This window comes from Cyclopterus lumpus, chromosome 12 (assembly GCF_009769545.1).
Source record: "Cyclopterus lumpus isolate fCycLum1 chromosome 12, fCycLum1.pri, whole genome shotgun sequence".
Taxonomy (NCBI): domain Eukaryota; kingdom Metazoa; phylum Chordata; class Actinopteri; order Perciformes; family Cyclopteridae; genus Cyclopterus; species Cyclopterus lumpus.
In genome coordinates this window covers 9,007,448-9,022,653 of record NC_046977.1, presented here as the reverse complement: position 1 = coordinate 9,022,653, position 15,206 = coordinate 9,007,448, and the positions used below count along the sequence as shown (strand labels likewise).

Below are 15,206 nucleotides of genomic sequence, written 5' to 3'. Positions count from 1 at the left end.
AAACTCTTCATAACAGGACAGTTTCAATCTTGTGGCGTTCAACGTTTCCTGTCTTTTTTTAAACCACATCCTCTTCTCAAAGCGAGCGCATGTTCTCGGAACAAGCTCAAAGCCACTTTCTACTGACCCAGAAGCTCCTCCGCTCCGAAGCAACTACGCCAGGAACAACACAACCACCATTACCGCTGGAAAGAAACATCTACTCTGATAAGGCAGTGGCACGTTGTATTGTGCAGCTCCAGAAGCAAGACATTGGCTCTGTAGTGGCAGCTGGAGGTGTGTTGGTCAAAGACATGTCTTCTATTACTCCACTAATGGGTGTGCAGTCATGCTCACAGCGCAACAGCTCCTCTGAAAAGGCTGTTGTCATGTTAGTTTGGCTTATATATATATATATACATACATATATATACACATACATACATACATATATATATATATATATATATATATATATATATATATATATATATATATATATATATATATATATATACACACACACATACATACATACATACATATATATACATATATATATACACATACACCTGCTCGACTACACAACACAACAGGGCCGCTAACGCCGTGGTTGATTAGGCCCATTGAATGAACAGGAAACTAAACCTTCTTTCATTTTAAGCCTTAGGCAGCTGTGCATCTCAATTTTGTTTCGCTCTATTGATATCAGCCCCTGCCGTATGGTTTTCCTCCACTTGAGCCACAGCAGTGTTTGGAGTCACAACCACGCGGCCAGAGCTGTACTGGGCCGACACCCAGCAGCACGTCTTGCTACGAGGTCAACCGTTTCAAGAATGCGTCCTCGTCAGAGTTCAATCAGGGCCAAACATAAAAGAGACAAATCATTTTTAATACCTAAAGAAATATATATGTCGAGAACGAAATGGTGAAGTCACAACATGTTTTGGCCACTGTTAAGTTTAAACAGCTTATTAAGCCCAGATACTGAAGCAAGGACATTTCTTTTTATACGGTTGATGGATTTACACCCTGTAACGATGATAAAAGACCATCAAGTGCTCTGTGAGCGGACCGACTGACGCAAGTCTTTACACTGTGCCCATTCTGACACTGTATTTGAGAGCAAACAAATAAAAGCTGTTGGACATTGTTCAGAACTAAATTCTCAATGAAACATTCACTGACTCGTCAGTTACCGCTCGTCTCTCGCACAAACCTTTTTAAAAAAAATAATCTTACAACAAATAACAATTTTGTTTTGCGGTGTTTTTCCTGTCTCACAAAAACAAGGACTGCCGCCCTTCTGAATACATACCGTGCGATATATTGGGCAAACGACATGCAACACAGGAGCACGCTGTCAATCACGATAGATTCTGCAGCCTGCGTTCACCTCGACTTGCTCATGCACCCCTCCCTCCGCCGCCAACGGAAAATACCACCGCAAATCCCCCCACTCTCACTGGGAAGGGCGAGATGGACGCAGAGACGCCACCAGCTTACCAACCAACTACCAGCAGTGCACAACAGCGTCGCGTGGCTCACGCAATCAGATCACAAATCAAACTTAAACCCTCGAGTCCATTTCTTTACCCCTGGGTGCACAGTTGTGGGGCCACTGTAGTCCACTATGATTTTTTTAATAAAATAGATGAGCAAAGCAAGTAGCTCAGCTACTAAAAAATACTAATGAACTCAAATACAAACACAGAAGTTCATGCCTCATGCAAAAATACCAGTGCTTTTAATAGTTAATCCACCTCAGTGCTGAGCAAGTACGACAACCAGATGCTGCAGCACTATAAAGATATACAAACGCACAATACTCAACCCTTCCCTGCTGCACTCACTAGTATGCACTCTAGCAGCCCCCCCCCCCCAATCAGGAGCTCTGTAGCAATTAATGGTGACAGCTGCAGCCTTTATTGATGCAAAGCTGGTTATGAAATTAAGAAAAAAAGCAACTACATCCTTTATTAAGAACTATATACTACTTATGTTTAGAATGCTGTCACTACACACTCCGACATACTACAGTAACTAAAACTTTGTATTGATTACTAAATTTGTGGCATCGCCCTCTTGGCTTTTACTATGATTTTAATGCAGTCAGACGCCGAAGTGGGGCAATGAGGTGCACACGATTATTAAATCGCTAATCCTTCCTTACAGTCATGCTAAGTGGTGACCACAAAATGGATATCAAAAAGGGTCGGGGTATGACATTTAAAAGACAAAATAGAACTCCTTCTTGTATCCTTCCTCTGCTGTTTGTGGGTCAACAGTCTCCCCCACTCTAGATGACAAACATCCCACAGACTTCACACCAGACGCTTGTTGCAATGACCTCAGAGCTGACATCATCATGCAGCTGTGCCCTAGATTCTCACACACACACACACACACACACACACACACACACACACACACACACACACACACACACACACACACACACACACACACACACACACACACACACACACACACACACACACACACACACACACACACACACACACACACACACACACACACACACACACACACACACACACACACACACACACACACACACACACACACACACACACACAGCTTTGAGTAAAAGGAAATTGTGTGCTCCAGTCGTCAAGGTTTGTTTTTGACTCCTCTGCCTCAAAAAATGTTGTTGACCGCGTTGGTATGCTCCTCGCTGACCGTCCCACCGGAGGTAAAATGTCAGATAAAGGGAAGGCCAAAAATGTTATGACCAAGGATAGACAGAAACGGAAACATGACAGCAGTGCCCAAGGAGAGAGGACTAAGGGAAACAGTCAATTCTGGTTTCAGTCACAATCATTTGTTGTCGTTTCACTAACCATGACGCTCTCTAATTTAATACTAACAAAAACATACCAAATGTGTTTGCTGGTTTCCCCACTAAAGGAAAAGCAAAACAAAAAAACAAAAGTTGGTCCACACAATGTTATTCATGTTTCCTCATCAGGAGCCATTAAAGGATTAGTTATCACGATCATCTGGAATTAAAAACAAACAGTCTCTGTGGTGGTGATGATGATGACAATGATGATAATATCACCCTGCGTGAAGCACAAAGCCACGCTGGTTGACTGGTTTAGTTAAGCTGTGGATCACACCATGTGGTCTCCCGTGCTGGTGCTGGCAGTCTGGCTGGGCAGCTCAGAGGGGGGCTCCTTCTGTCTGAAGGTCTGCCGCTGGTGTCCGGAGCAGCAGTCCTGATCGGTGACCTTGCACATCCGGTGTTCCTCGTCGCTTTCCCCCTCAAGCCCCGAGCCCTCGTCCACATCCAGCTGGCAAACGCACACCTCAATCCCCGAGTCGCCGGTTACGTGGCGACGTCGAGTGACAAGCTCCTCATCCTCCTCCTCCTCCTCCTCCTCCTCCGCCACCATCAGTGAAGCCTCCACGTTCTCCTCGGCCACACATTGTGCTTGGATCAACATCGCCACTGCTTCCTGGTCCGATGAGCCTGAGGCCTGACTTTCCACCCTCAAGTTGACCTCGGGCAGGGGCTGTGGCACCATGGCGACTGGCTGGCTCACTTGAGGGAGGAGAGCTGGAGTAGTCTCAAGGGGGTTTTCAGAGTAAGGAGGAGGTGGTGTCGGGGGGTGACCTACTACCTCTTCATAGTCAGGAAGCTTGCAGTCGTTCCAGAACCCTGAAAGTCCACAAATACAAAACAGCTTTAGCTTTCAAAAAATCCTCGCCATAAAAAGGCAGTTGTACATGGAGAGCCAAAAAAATTGTCAATCAACAGAAAATGTATTTAAAACAATTTCAACAATAGAATAATCGTTTGTTATTTTTGGTAGCTACAATGGCAAAGAAATTAACTGGTTCCAACTTCTCATGCGTGAATGTGGCAAAGCACATACACACAGACACAAGATAGAGAGGTTGAACATGTCCTTGTGTCCATCAGCAATAGAGGTTTGCACATCATAGGAGATGCTGGAAACGGTTGCTGTAGAAAAGATTATCTGGGCTTCTATGCGTACACCACCACCACAACCCAGTTTGTAACTCCTAATATGGATTTAGCAACATATCCATCCAAGAGAGCCCTCTTCATCTGACGTAAAACTGTTGAATTCTGTACGGCATCATTAAAGTCCACATAGCAAACAAAGACTACTCACTTAGATTGAGTGGTGGAGGGGAAATGAAGGAACTGGAGGCTCCTTGGTAGGCCATGAGGCTGATCTCACGTTGACGTTGCTCCTGCTGAAGACGCATCTTAACCCTCCGATGTCGATAGGCACAGCAGCAGCTCAGCATGATTATAAGGGTCCATACCAACCAGAACCCTATGAGGGGGGAAAGACCCTTAACTCTCGGTAACTTGTGAACCGAGCCAGGCTCCCCGACACTAAACAAGGCAAAGGGCTTGTCCATGAGCATAATACATTTAACTTACATTGCAGGGTAATGTCATTTTTACTTTTCAGTATATTTTTTTGTGATAGTGAAACTTAAAACAGATTAAACAAATCAACACACATTTTGAGAGTTAAACCTCCCACATCTAAATGAAATAGACAACAGGTATGAGATACAGACAAACACATTGGATTCATATGAATAAAGAATTGGGAAAAGAAAAAGAGTCAATATGACTTACACCAGAGCTCATAGTAGTAGGTGCAGCATTCTGTCTCTCCACAGCAGTACCCCATCTCACAGCGGTACTGCTCATTGTTTACCCCGAAACAGAACTCCTTCCCCTTAAATACACACGAGGGGTACATAAAGTTAAAGTCAATATCCACGTCAACAAGAAACCGCTTCGCAAGCTGTTGATAGACTGACCTATTTCTAGAATATATTTAGACTTGGCAGTTTAGTATGTTTGCACGTCCGTGCTAAATTTCTGTAATGCAACGCTACATGAAAGTATTTACACTCGGATATACATTACAGAAGGAATGCCAGCATTCATGTTGCCAAAGGCCCAGAACAATTATCAATTGTTTGTTTGTTTTTTAGATTAACCTGTAGCAATAAACCAATGACGTCAATGCTACGGCCAAACAAGGTCAGCACGTCCACAATGTTGCATATACAATACTAAATTGTGATGGTTAATCTCGTCATCAACATACTTCGATTTAAGTTTAAAAAGTGGTTATTTTAGGGGATCAAAATGGACAAACTGGGGCTGACTGCCTGGTACCAGTTAGCAACGGCTAACGTTAATCTTGATATACTTGGTTCAAACTGTGAAAATAGAGGTAATAAAACACATTCGTGCATCTCGGAGCTACGGCCTAAACGTATTCTAGCAAGTTAACTGTCGAGATATAAACGAAAAACTTTGACTCAGTGACGTCATGCGCGAACCGTGCCCAGTTTCCTTTGTGGAGGAGAGACAAAAAGGATCGCGGAGGGCCTTCCACCACCCCAGGAGCCGCGGCGTCGACTGAGAGCGGCAGCCGACCCCGGGAGCGCTGGCGACGGGCTTACCTGCACTAGACAGGTCCCGGTACAAAGAAGACCTACAATGGATCCCAGTGCTTTCTGCGGCATCGTTCCGGGTTGTCGGCCGTTAACACGACGCAAATCATATAGCAGTCGGTCGAATCGTTGACTATCGAGGTTTAACGAAGGTGGTTGTTGCAGGTTAAGTGTTCCGCCTGCCGCACTCGGACATGTTTTTGTTGTTCCTTGACTCAGAAACAGTAGTAGTAACACGAAACGCTGTCGCCTTCTCAACTCTAGAGGGCGCTGCGTGTGCGTCTGTGAACACCTATAATCTCACTTTTACACAGCGCAAGTTAAATTCTTCCTGTTCTTTTAATGGCGAATTGCAACCGGAAGAAGGGTTATCGCCTTGTAGTTAGTCCTGGATCGATAAGTTAAGACATTCAACTTCAATGCAGAAGATTACGACTTAAAAACGTTAAGAACCGTGTTGCTCAAAATAATGTTCTTATTAAATAACGTCATTAATTGTTATGTATTCACAATGTAGCTCTCGCTTGGAGCAGCACTTATAAACATTCAAAAGTTGATTCGCAGTTTAAGTTTTCCAGAATCAACCTTCACATAGTAATGAATAAATAGGCTAAATACAACTACAGAATATGCGCTTAAATAAGTACATACATAGTAAACAATAAATCAATAACAATAAAGAAATTCCACACTAAAAGAAAGACAAAATAAAAATGCAAAGTAAGTTTGTTATTTCTGTTTTCATATAGAAGTCATACAAATATTTGTAGTTGTCTTATTTTGCACGGTGCATTTTCGGTCCTCATGCTGAGAGAGGCTGTCACGTTGTTTACGCTGACGTCACGCCAACATAAATTAACGGTTGTTTTTACCAAGAAGCATGGTTGCGTTGGTAGCGTTAATCCACGTAGTCGGAGCAAGCGGCAACCGCCACAACACCTGAAAAAAACATGGTGAGTTATAACGATTCAAAGCCGGGGCTGCTTTGGAATCAATTCATTAAGTAGCTAAATAAAGTATTTCAATTAGTTTTTTCATTGAATGGTAGTTGTTGTTTCGAGACTTGAGTCTGATTGAAAACTGGTATAGCTTGCTAGCATTGCATGACAGTGAATGTTGTGTTAAAATTCATATCAATAGTATTGTGTACTTTAGTATGTTGATGCTTTGACAACAAGTCACATTTAATTGAATGGAGCACCTAGTTAGCTCGATGTATCAGGGTGAACAATTACCAGCAAAAGCTTAGCTAATAGGCTACTGATGTTGTCGATGATAATGAGTTGTCACTAAAAATAGCAATTTGAGATTGTCATTTTAATCTAAACAATGTTTTATTCTCGGTTTGGCATCATTCACTCACAACAATACAGATTTAACAATGGGGAAAATATCTGGGGAAAGCAAGAAGACAAACCACAAACTATAAAGTTAGAAAATCAAGAACAAATTAAAGAAAACAAGAGAGTTTCAAGATTTAAAAAAAAAATATGTGCAATGAAATGTGCTGAAATTATTACTTTATGTGTCCATTTGTCTATTGATTCTACATTTGGCACATGTTACTGTCACAGAGTACAGAGAAAGCATTGTCATCGTAACAGAGCACACTGCCAGGTAAATGGCTTGAGCCAAAGCCTTCCTCACCCCCCTCTGGACACGACCCATTCACTGTGCACATGCTTAGTCTTGGCCTATGAGAGCTTTTGGCCTGATACATGTGTAGGTCGCTGCAAGCGGCTAACCGCTAAGTCCTCACGCTGTAGATGGTTCTTGGTGTGGGGTGAGTGTTAAACCTCCTGTACACACTGCGTTTCCTCTGCCAACCCCTGATGCCATGTTGGCCTGCGAGGATTGGTGCTTTACCTGATACAGCTTAGGCCATGTAACAACATAATGAGACAGTGCTAGCAGGTTTGAACCTGCTGTTTCGTTGAAGTCGCATCACCTCTAATATGCATTCTGATCCACCCAAAGGGCCTGTTGTCCATTCTTCGGAGGCTGAAGCAGACTCCAGAAAAGGAGGTGCGCTTACTGTTGCTTGGCTTGGACAATGCTGGAAAGACCACTCTGCTGAAACAGCTGGCGGCAGAAGACATCAGCCACATCACCCCCACACAAGTACAAATATACACACAGAAATGTTCTCACATTGATACATTTATTCATTTTCCATTCACCAGATTTCGTAATCGGGCTTTAATTCACCAGTGTAAAATAATGCATTAAGCATGATCAATGTCATCTTTCGACAGGGCTTCAATATTAAGAGTGTTCAATCATCTGGCTTTAAGTTGAATGTTTGGGACATTGGAGGTCAGCGCAAGATCCGCCCTTACTGGAGGAATTATTTTGAGAACACAGATTTACTGGTAGGCTGTCATTTATGTATTTTAACTGGTTGTTACAATAGCCAGAATTAAACATCTATCATCCATTTATGAACCATGTTGCTAATATCTATGACTGTGTTGTTTGCAGGTCTATGTGATTGACAGCTCAGACAGTAAAAGGTTTGAAGAGACGAGCCTGGTGAGATACACATGACCGTTTCTTTAAAGGAGTGCAATGATAAGATATTTTTAGTGTGAATAATAAGGAACATGTTCTCATTGTAGGAGTGCAGACTAATAGTCAAGCATATTTTCTAATAATGCTGGGTGCAATTAAAGCCAAAAAGTAAATGTAATTAATTTCAATACACATATGTCACATCTCACTGACAACCCTTGTGTGTCCGTTCCTCCAGGAGCTGTCTGAGTTGCTGGAGGAGGAAAAGCTCGCTGCTGTCCCACTGCTAATATTTGCCAACAAGCAGGACCTGATGACAGCCACTCCAGCGTCTGAGCTGGCAGAGAGTCTCCACCTGCACACTATCCGGGATCGAATGTGGCAGGTGCAGGCCTGCTCAGCAGTCACTGCTGAGGGAGTGCAGGTAAATACACACAGTCTGCAAACACAGCAAGGATTTGAGAGCGCATGGGCTGCAGAGTGGCCTTGGCAATCAGTTTGAGAACTCACAGGACCAAGCGAACATGTGATGTTCTATTTATTTGTAGTTAGTTTGATTTATATTCTTAGGATGTACACTAGGACGACAGCGCAACCGACCACAAAATGTGAATATTGCTTCCGTACATGTCACATTTAAAACTTCCTGTCAAATTCCTACGTTCATGTTAACTGACGAGCCAGCAGCAACTTTTCAGTTACGTTCTGTTCAACCGAGGACAGGACTTCGCCCGACTCAACCTATATGTGCTAAAAATTGCCCGGATTAAAGGTCCCAAGTTAAGTATGTTTCTAACCACCAAAGAGGCTTTGCTGTTGTGTCTCCACCATACGTAGAAATGGCTCCTGTGAGAATGTCCTCACCAGCCGCATCAGGACAATGTTATTGAAACAACATCATTACAATCATTAATTGTAAACATATTTTTCAACTGCGGCTCACAGGGATTACATCTCACTCATTTTAACAGCACGAACACATTGTCTGCTTCTTTCCAGGATGGCATGAACTGGGTTTGCAGAAATATAAAGTTTGGAAAGAAATAATTCAGGAAGCAAAAGATCCGTGAACAACTGCACTTGCACTTTGCATTTCACCTACGCTGTCCAGGACAATATTTTTTATTTTTTTATTATAATAACCACTTTTGTCAGTCTGTCTTCACCTGGCAGTGTAAAAACTAAGAAGTTTTTAAGACGGTGATGATCATTTCTTAACTCTGTCAATGCATATCTTGTAAAATAAGTTTTACTCAGACTGTTGTTGTGTATACAGTTATTTTTGTAATGTGGTACTTTGTATGTAGGCATAAATAAAATTCAATATTTTGTACGCTGGATTCATGACTGACTGGTATCATATGACTGTGAGTCTCTGCATTTAAAGCTAGAGGGCGGCCTTGCGCTAGTGTTGTCTCTCAAAACTAAATGCCTAATTGTTAAATCTACTACTTGCCATGAATGTTGTGGCCTCCTGTGTCATATTTGATTTGTTCATTTCATAATCACCAATCCTTTCTCCACTATATAGTGTGCTCTATTGCCAACCACAGCCTTGAGGCATACGGCCATAAATAAGGCAGGCAATCATAATATATATATATATATATATATATATATATATATATATATATATATATATATATATTAATTGAGCGATGCTTCAACAATTTGCCACTTTACTCGTTCACAGAGCTGCTTATGGCCTCACTCTGTTCTGCTTAGGTACAGAAAAAATCTGTACCATGAACAAAATGACCATAAAGCATGGACACTTACAAATGCACACAGGTAACAGACCTCAATACAGCTCTCTTGCATACACAATAAACCCTACAGAAACACCTTCGTCATTCAATTACTCAGCCGCTCACCTTGTTCACCATGATTTACCACAAGGCAATTGCATATTCTGTCTATTCTTTCCGTTTTGTCTTTTGCAGCACTTTTGCCACAAACCCCACTAATCCGAACTGGCCGAGTGCGCCGCTGTGGTCCTATAGGGCATTTACATATAAACCTTTTCCAGGACTAATAGCTCTCCAATACAATTTGCATTTATATAGCCCCCTTCATACCAACATGATTTGGCGCCTTTACCCATGATAAAAAATAAACCTCCTCCTTTGGCCTTGAGTTACTGCCCTGCTGCTGCTGCTGGTGAGTGTGTTCGTGTGCGTCCCTCTATGTATGTAAGGTTGGTTGATTTTAATATGTCAGAGTTGCCTGATCCTCCGATGGAGACTGAAACAAGTGTGGAATGCCTCATGATGGTTCAATATGGGCTTCGGTCTCATTCGGTAGTGTGTTATCAGCAATAAAGTACACTTGAATATTGTCGATACAGCGGTGTCAAACATTTGACCACGCTCAAGAGTCACAAGGTAAATATTAAGCCACAACAGATTTTCGTACCGACCGTTATTCAGTTGAAGCTACTTTCAATTTGCTCTTTACAAGGCTCTATGGAGCATACACCAAAAGAGAGAGAAAAAAGTAATGAATAAGGAAATGAAACCCTACCATGTGAGACTGAGAATAAAATGCCCCGTCTCTTCCTTTGGAGTGCTTAATCATTAACATCTAATCCGTGTGATTATCACTCAGCCTGTAAGAAATATACCCAATTACACATAGAAGTACTCTGATAAATCTTTCCAATTTTATCTACCAATAGTGTGTGCATCACATGGCAAACGGTGTGAAGTGCCTTTAAATCCCAAATGAATAAAATTGGATTTAGCAAATAGAAGAGTGGATTGGAGCAACCAGTCCTCGTTACCTCTGGCTCTATCATGAGCGAGGTGAGGGGCAGTCAGGCCTGCAAAGGGCCATAAATCATGGGACTTTCCCAGCTACTCAGGCCCGCACACCGGCCTCCCACACAGGGGAGACGAAGGGCAGAGAGTCTGATTGACTCTCAGGGCCAGAGAGAGAGAGAAAAGGAGGGGGGGGGGGGGGGGCGAGATCCTGTGACTTAATTAAAGTGTTGTGTATCTCACACACTGTAACTACAGCTCAGTCACTTCGGTGCTACAGCAGCAGGGTGGGATATATCCTCAACCACTTCTGAAGAAGAATGCAGAGGTGCTTTTAGGTAATAACCGTTAATGTCATAAAGAACTAGATATTTTGAGGCGCTAGTTGAACCAAAGCATGTACATGCCCTTTATGTGTCCTCTCATAGAGTTGACCACGCTGACCAGTGATTACAATGCTAATGCATACAAGGCCGACATCTACAATACACTAATACATCTGTACTACTGAGGAGGAAAACACACTCTAAACATGAAAGGCTTCTAAAACTGGATTACATTTTGCATTATTTGAGTGTATCAGTTCTGAGGAAAATTCTTCTTCCTCTTTCGGCTGTTCCCGTTTGGGGTCGACACTGCAGATCAATATTATTAATATGTAAATACAGTTTTAAAAAAAAAAAGTATAGAAAAGAATAACAAAAGGAAATATCTGGTTCTAGCATCTCTAATATGAGGATGTGCTGCTTTTCTCTCATTTAATTTCATTGAAAATGGTTTGGAAGAGAATTTGTGAGGAACATGTTTTTGTGACATTTAATAGACGATACAATTAATCCATTAATCAAGAAGATAGTTGGCGGATCAATCAATAATGAGTTCCTTCCCTAATCATGCATGATACTTGATGCCAGTGTATTGATAATGTATCATAATAGTGTTAACTATGTATCAATATTGTCTTGCAAGAGAACATATATTACTGAATATTTATTCCACCCCTATTCAACCCAATAAAAAAAGGGAAGGCTTTATCTCAACTGTAATGTTAAGGAGCATAATGGTGGAATAGCTGCAGCTGAATCACTCAGAAGCATCTTTACCGTAACAGCAACAGTTTGTCCTCTGCCTGGACCTCAAATTAAACTCCCATGTACATTGTGATCTGCGACAACCAAAATGAATCTGGCTCATCCCTCCAGTAACAATTACAGTGTTGGGGAGAGTTTGTTCGGCCAGCACAGCGTCCCTCCTGCCTCCTTCCCAGGCCAATCCTTTATGATTAAGCAGATAAGTGCTGGTACTGGATGATAAAACAAACGACAAATGTCCACATTCCTCTCATAGCTCCTTTGATGTGCGTGTGCCTCTCTGGGGCTCTTACCCCTTTAAGCCCCCTTTGCTATAATCAAACTGCAGAGTCATAAACAGCGAGGGATGGGGACTATAAAAATGATCGGGAGGCTCTATCAGCAAGGGGACGGAAGTTCACACCTCAGAGCGGGTCAGACTCGGAGCGCGAGGGGGTCGGCCTGGTAGGGGGTCCATGGCTCCGTTTGATGAGACAGGAAGCAGAAAGGGAGCGATGTCAGGGTGAAGCAAGAGGTTGTGTGGTAATACAGTGGGACGCTACCACACATTTTCACTGACTTCCCATTAAGCCAATTCAGCAGGTCGAGCACTGGGATCTGGGATATGTCCTGTTTCAGATTGTGCTTCTGGACTTTGGGGTTTTATTACAGAATTTGTATGATCAAATCTGGGAGTCCATCAATGATGCCTTATTTTGTATATTATTCATTGTCTGTTTTTTTTAATGTTCAAAACAGGTTACAACAGGTTACATGATGCAAAGAGAAAATAGTTTGCATAAGGAAAATGTCCAATATCTTTTATAGAAAAAATCACTAATCAAGTCCTTGTCACTCCTTTTGTGTTAAATAGTTTCACTACAAATCACTGCAATTGGAACGCAATCATGTTCAATACATTATAACATGGATTAACTGTAAGGAACATAAATCAATAACTGACTGACAAGTGTCTCACTCTTCACTATAGCACGAGGTCAGAGGTCATGCTCTTGACCCCTCACTGACCCTTGACTCCAACTGCACTGGGAGGAAATAACACTTTCCGTCGTCCGAAACGTTCACAGATTGACTGATTGCTCTTATCATTTGACGGATCTGGTCCAATTCTCTTTTCTCTGTTTCTCCCCCACTTTCCTTGTCCCTCCCCGGCACTCATAATAACACTTTTTATCACCTCTCGCTGAAACAGAGACCCAGCGCCATCCGTCATTACAGCACACACTGACAGCTCCTCACACATGCATGGATTTTTACATTTGACTCAATCCAGGGGCTTACTTTACTGTAACCGATTCAATATTCCTCAAATGAGCCGACCGATCTATATACACGCCACAGTGGATGGGATGATCTATAGCACAGCCTTAATAGATTTCCCAGGCTTCAGAGACTGGCTAGTTTAGGAGACAGGGCATAATTTGTGCAATAAAAACATAATTATTCATTTGACTTGCTTGATAATTTATGTTCTCAGGCATTACAGCTCAAGTGTGTGTGTGTGTGTGTGTGTGTGTGTGTGAATTATGTGTGTGCATGTTGTGTGGGCTCAGGATTGGGTGGCACCATATTGATGAATCCATTCTTAAATTTGTGCTTTCTTAAATTCTTAAATACTACCTTGTTTCAATCTAGTGAATACTAAATTGAGTTACCACCATAAAACACAAGTATTAGTAGACTTACTCAGTTGCTTGGAAATTTCCCGTAACTTTGTCAAATACAAAGCTACATTACGGCCAAGAATAACAGTTATAGTGGGTTAAACAATATATTTGACTAACCAGACAGTCCTTTGTACATATATTTTGTTTATATATGCACACAAATATGTGTGTGAGTTGGTAGTATTCATGTATTTCAGAGTGATAGGGAAATATCCGCTTAAGATAACGTTAACCTAACCAACGGTTAGTCTAATGCTGCCATTGGAACAGCATTTTCATCAAGTGAAGTCTTCTAAACCCTGAAGGACTAGCTAGCAGTGTTCATCTAGTGAGTTTAGAGTGATACTGAAATATCTGATAAAGCTAACGTCAACCTGACCAACGTTTAGTCCAATGTTGTTCCTCTGAACCACTAGAGACTAGCTAGTAATATATATGTATTGAGTTTAGAGTGATAGGGAAATATCTCATAAAACCTTAAAAACTGTTAAGCTCACATCCCTATTAAACAGCATTTTGATGGTAGTATTCATGTAGTTTGTTTAAAGGTATGGGGAGCTCATGCTGACCTAACTGAGGATATTTGGCCATTTAAGCTAATGATGCCATAATATTTCCACTTATCCACTTGGTCAGATCAGTTGTATCAGTCTAAGCGTGCGATAAACTAGCAAGCTAACGTAAGTTCTGATAGTTGTTTCAGTTACACAGTATCTGGCAGTCACAACTCTCTATGTGAGAACTAGTTTGTTTGGTGCAACCTTTTTAAAATGTTGTGATATCAAGTAAGCGTAAGTATCCACTTAGTCAACACTAACGTAATAACTAGGCTAATTTATGAACAGCTAGAGCAACCACCTCGAGGACTAGATGCAGTTTAACAAACTGAGAACCAATTCAGAGATATCACAGTACACAACACAGACAGCTTAAGTGTTACCTTATCTTTAAATAAAAATAATCTTTATTGCCTGCAGTGGTATAAATAAAATGTCCATGTTTATGATGTTGCTTAAATAAATTACAGCAGAACAGTGGTGTGTGTGTTTGTGCACAAATCTCTGCACTGTTGTGTCTGACAAACTGAGTGTGTGTGTGCCATCAGAGAGGCAATAGAGAAAAGGGAAATACTGTTTGTTTTTATTCTGTTTATATCTCCGTGCCTTTTATGGCCGACACCGAAGCTTTGCGAGTGCCAGAGAGGGTAAAAGAGAGGGAGAGAAAGAGAGTATTCTCAATTTCCTTCTAAAAAGAAAATTCATTTGCAGTTGCTAATGTAATGTCACCGTTGTGTTTACTGAGCGTGGATGATGTATAGGGGATGTTGCATTGAGTGAGACTGCTTAATGATGCATAGAATTAAGTCTGTGGCTTTCAGCTGAGCTCCCCTCTCTCTCTCATACTCTCCCTCTTCCTCCCTCCCCTTCTCTCTCATTCTCACTCAGACTCCCCATTCCCTTCCTCCTCTCTTCCCTCCCTTTTACCTCTCTCTTCGTTTAATCCCCACCCTCCTCCTCCTCCTCCTCCTCCTCCTCCTCCTCCTCCTCCTCCTCACCACCACCACACCAACCTCTCTCTCTTTCCCTCTCAGATGCAGGCTGTCTTGGACTGTTGGCCACACGTTGCTCTGTGCTCTGTTGCCTAACTCCATCAATCACTACGAAGGGGAGAGAAGAGTGTGTGGAGGGAGGGTGGGGGTGAGGGTGAGAAAAAAAGAA

The 15,206-nt window shown here is 42.0% G+C and overlaps 2 protein-coding genes across 3 annotated transcripts; one reads left to right on the top strand and one right to left on the bottom strand.

Moving 5' to 3' along the window:
• Window positions 1-1,882: 1,882 nt before the first annotated feature.
• On the bottom strand, window positions 1,883-5,738 carry wbp1 (WW domain binding protein 1). The gene is made up of 4 exons (XM_034546582.1): window positions 5,470-5,738; window positions 4,628-4,730; window positions 4,146-4,313; window positions 1,883-3,664 (listed from the first exon to the last, which is right to left on the bottom strand). The coding sequence occupies exons 1-4, from the start codon at window positions 5,530-5,532 to the stop codon at window positions 3,117-3,119; spliced, it is 882 nt and encodes a 293-aa protein (XP_034402473.1). The 5' UTR covers window positions 5,533-5,738; the 3' UTR covers window positions 1,883-3,116.
• A 55-nt stretch (window positions 5,739-5,793) lies between these two features.
• LOC117740289 (ADP-ribosylation factor-like protein 3) lies at window positions 5,794-9,304 on the top strand. 2 transcript variants are annotated; one of them, XM_034546584.1, is made up of 6 exons: window positions 5,797-6,413; window positions 7,438-7,581; window positions 7,716-7,832; window positions 7,942-7,992; window positions 8,210-8,395; window positions 8,971-9,304. In XM_034546584.1, exons 1-6 carry the CDS (start codon window positions 6,411-6,413, stop codon window positions 9,016-9,018), a joined length of 549 nt encoding a protein of 182 aa, XP_034402475.1. In that variant the 5' UTR covers window positions 5,797-6,410; the 3' UTR covers window positions 9,019-9,304. The 2 variants fall into 2 exon arrangements, with proteins under 2 accessions (XP_034402474.1, XP_034402475.1); XM_034546583.1 differs by having other exon boundaries at window positions 5,794-6,413; window positions 8,210-9,304.
• Window positions 9,305-15,206: the final 5,902 nt, after the last annotated feature.

Bases quoted from the DNA above. Each gene is read 5' to 3' on its own strand.
- wbp1 (XM_034546582.1), bottom strand. From the start codon at position 5,532: ATGCCGCAGAAAGCACTGGGATCCATTGTAGGTCTTCTTTGTACCGGG. The intron at 4,731-5,469 runs GTAAGCCCGTCG...TGTGTATTTAAG, and splicing joins CCGGGACCTGTCTAGTGCAG to GGGAAGGAGTTCTGTTTCGG. The intron at 3,665-4,145 runs GTGAGTAGTCTT...GTGGACTTTCAG, and splicing joins CCCTCCACCACTCAATCTAA to GGTTCTGGAACGACTGCAAG.
- LOC117740289 (XM_034546583.1), top strand. The intron at 7,582-7,715 runs GTACAAATATAC...ATCTTTCGACAG, and splicing joins GCCACATCACCCCCACACAA to GGCTTCAATATTAAGAGTGT. The intron at 7,833-7,941 runs GTAGGCTGTCAT...TGTTGTTTGCAG, and splicing joins TTGAGAACACAGATTTACTG to GTCTATGTGATTGACAGCTC.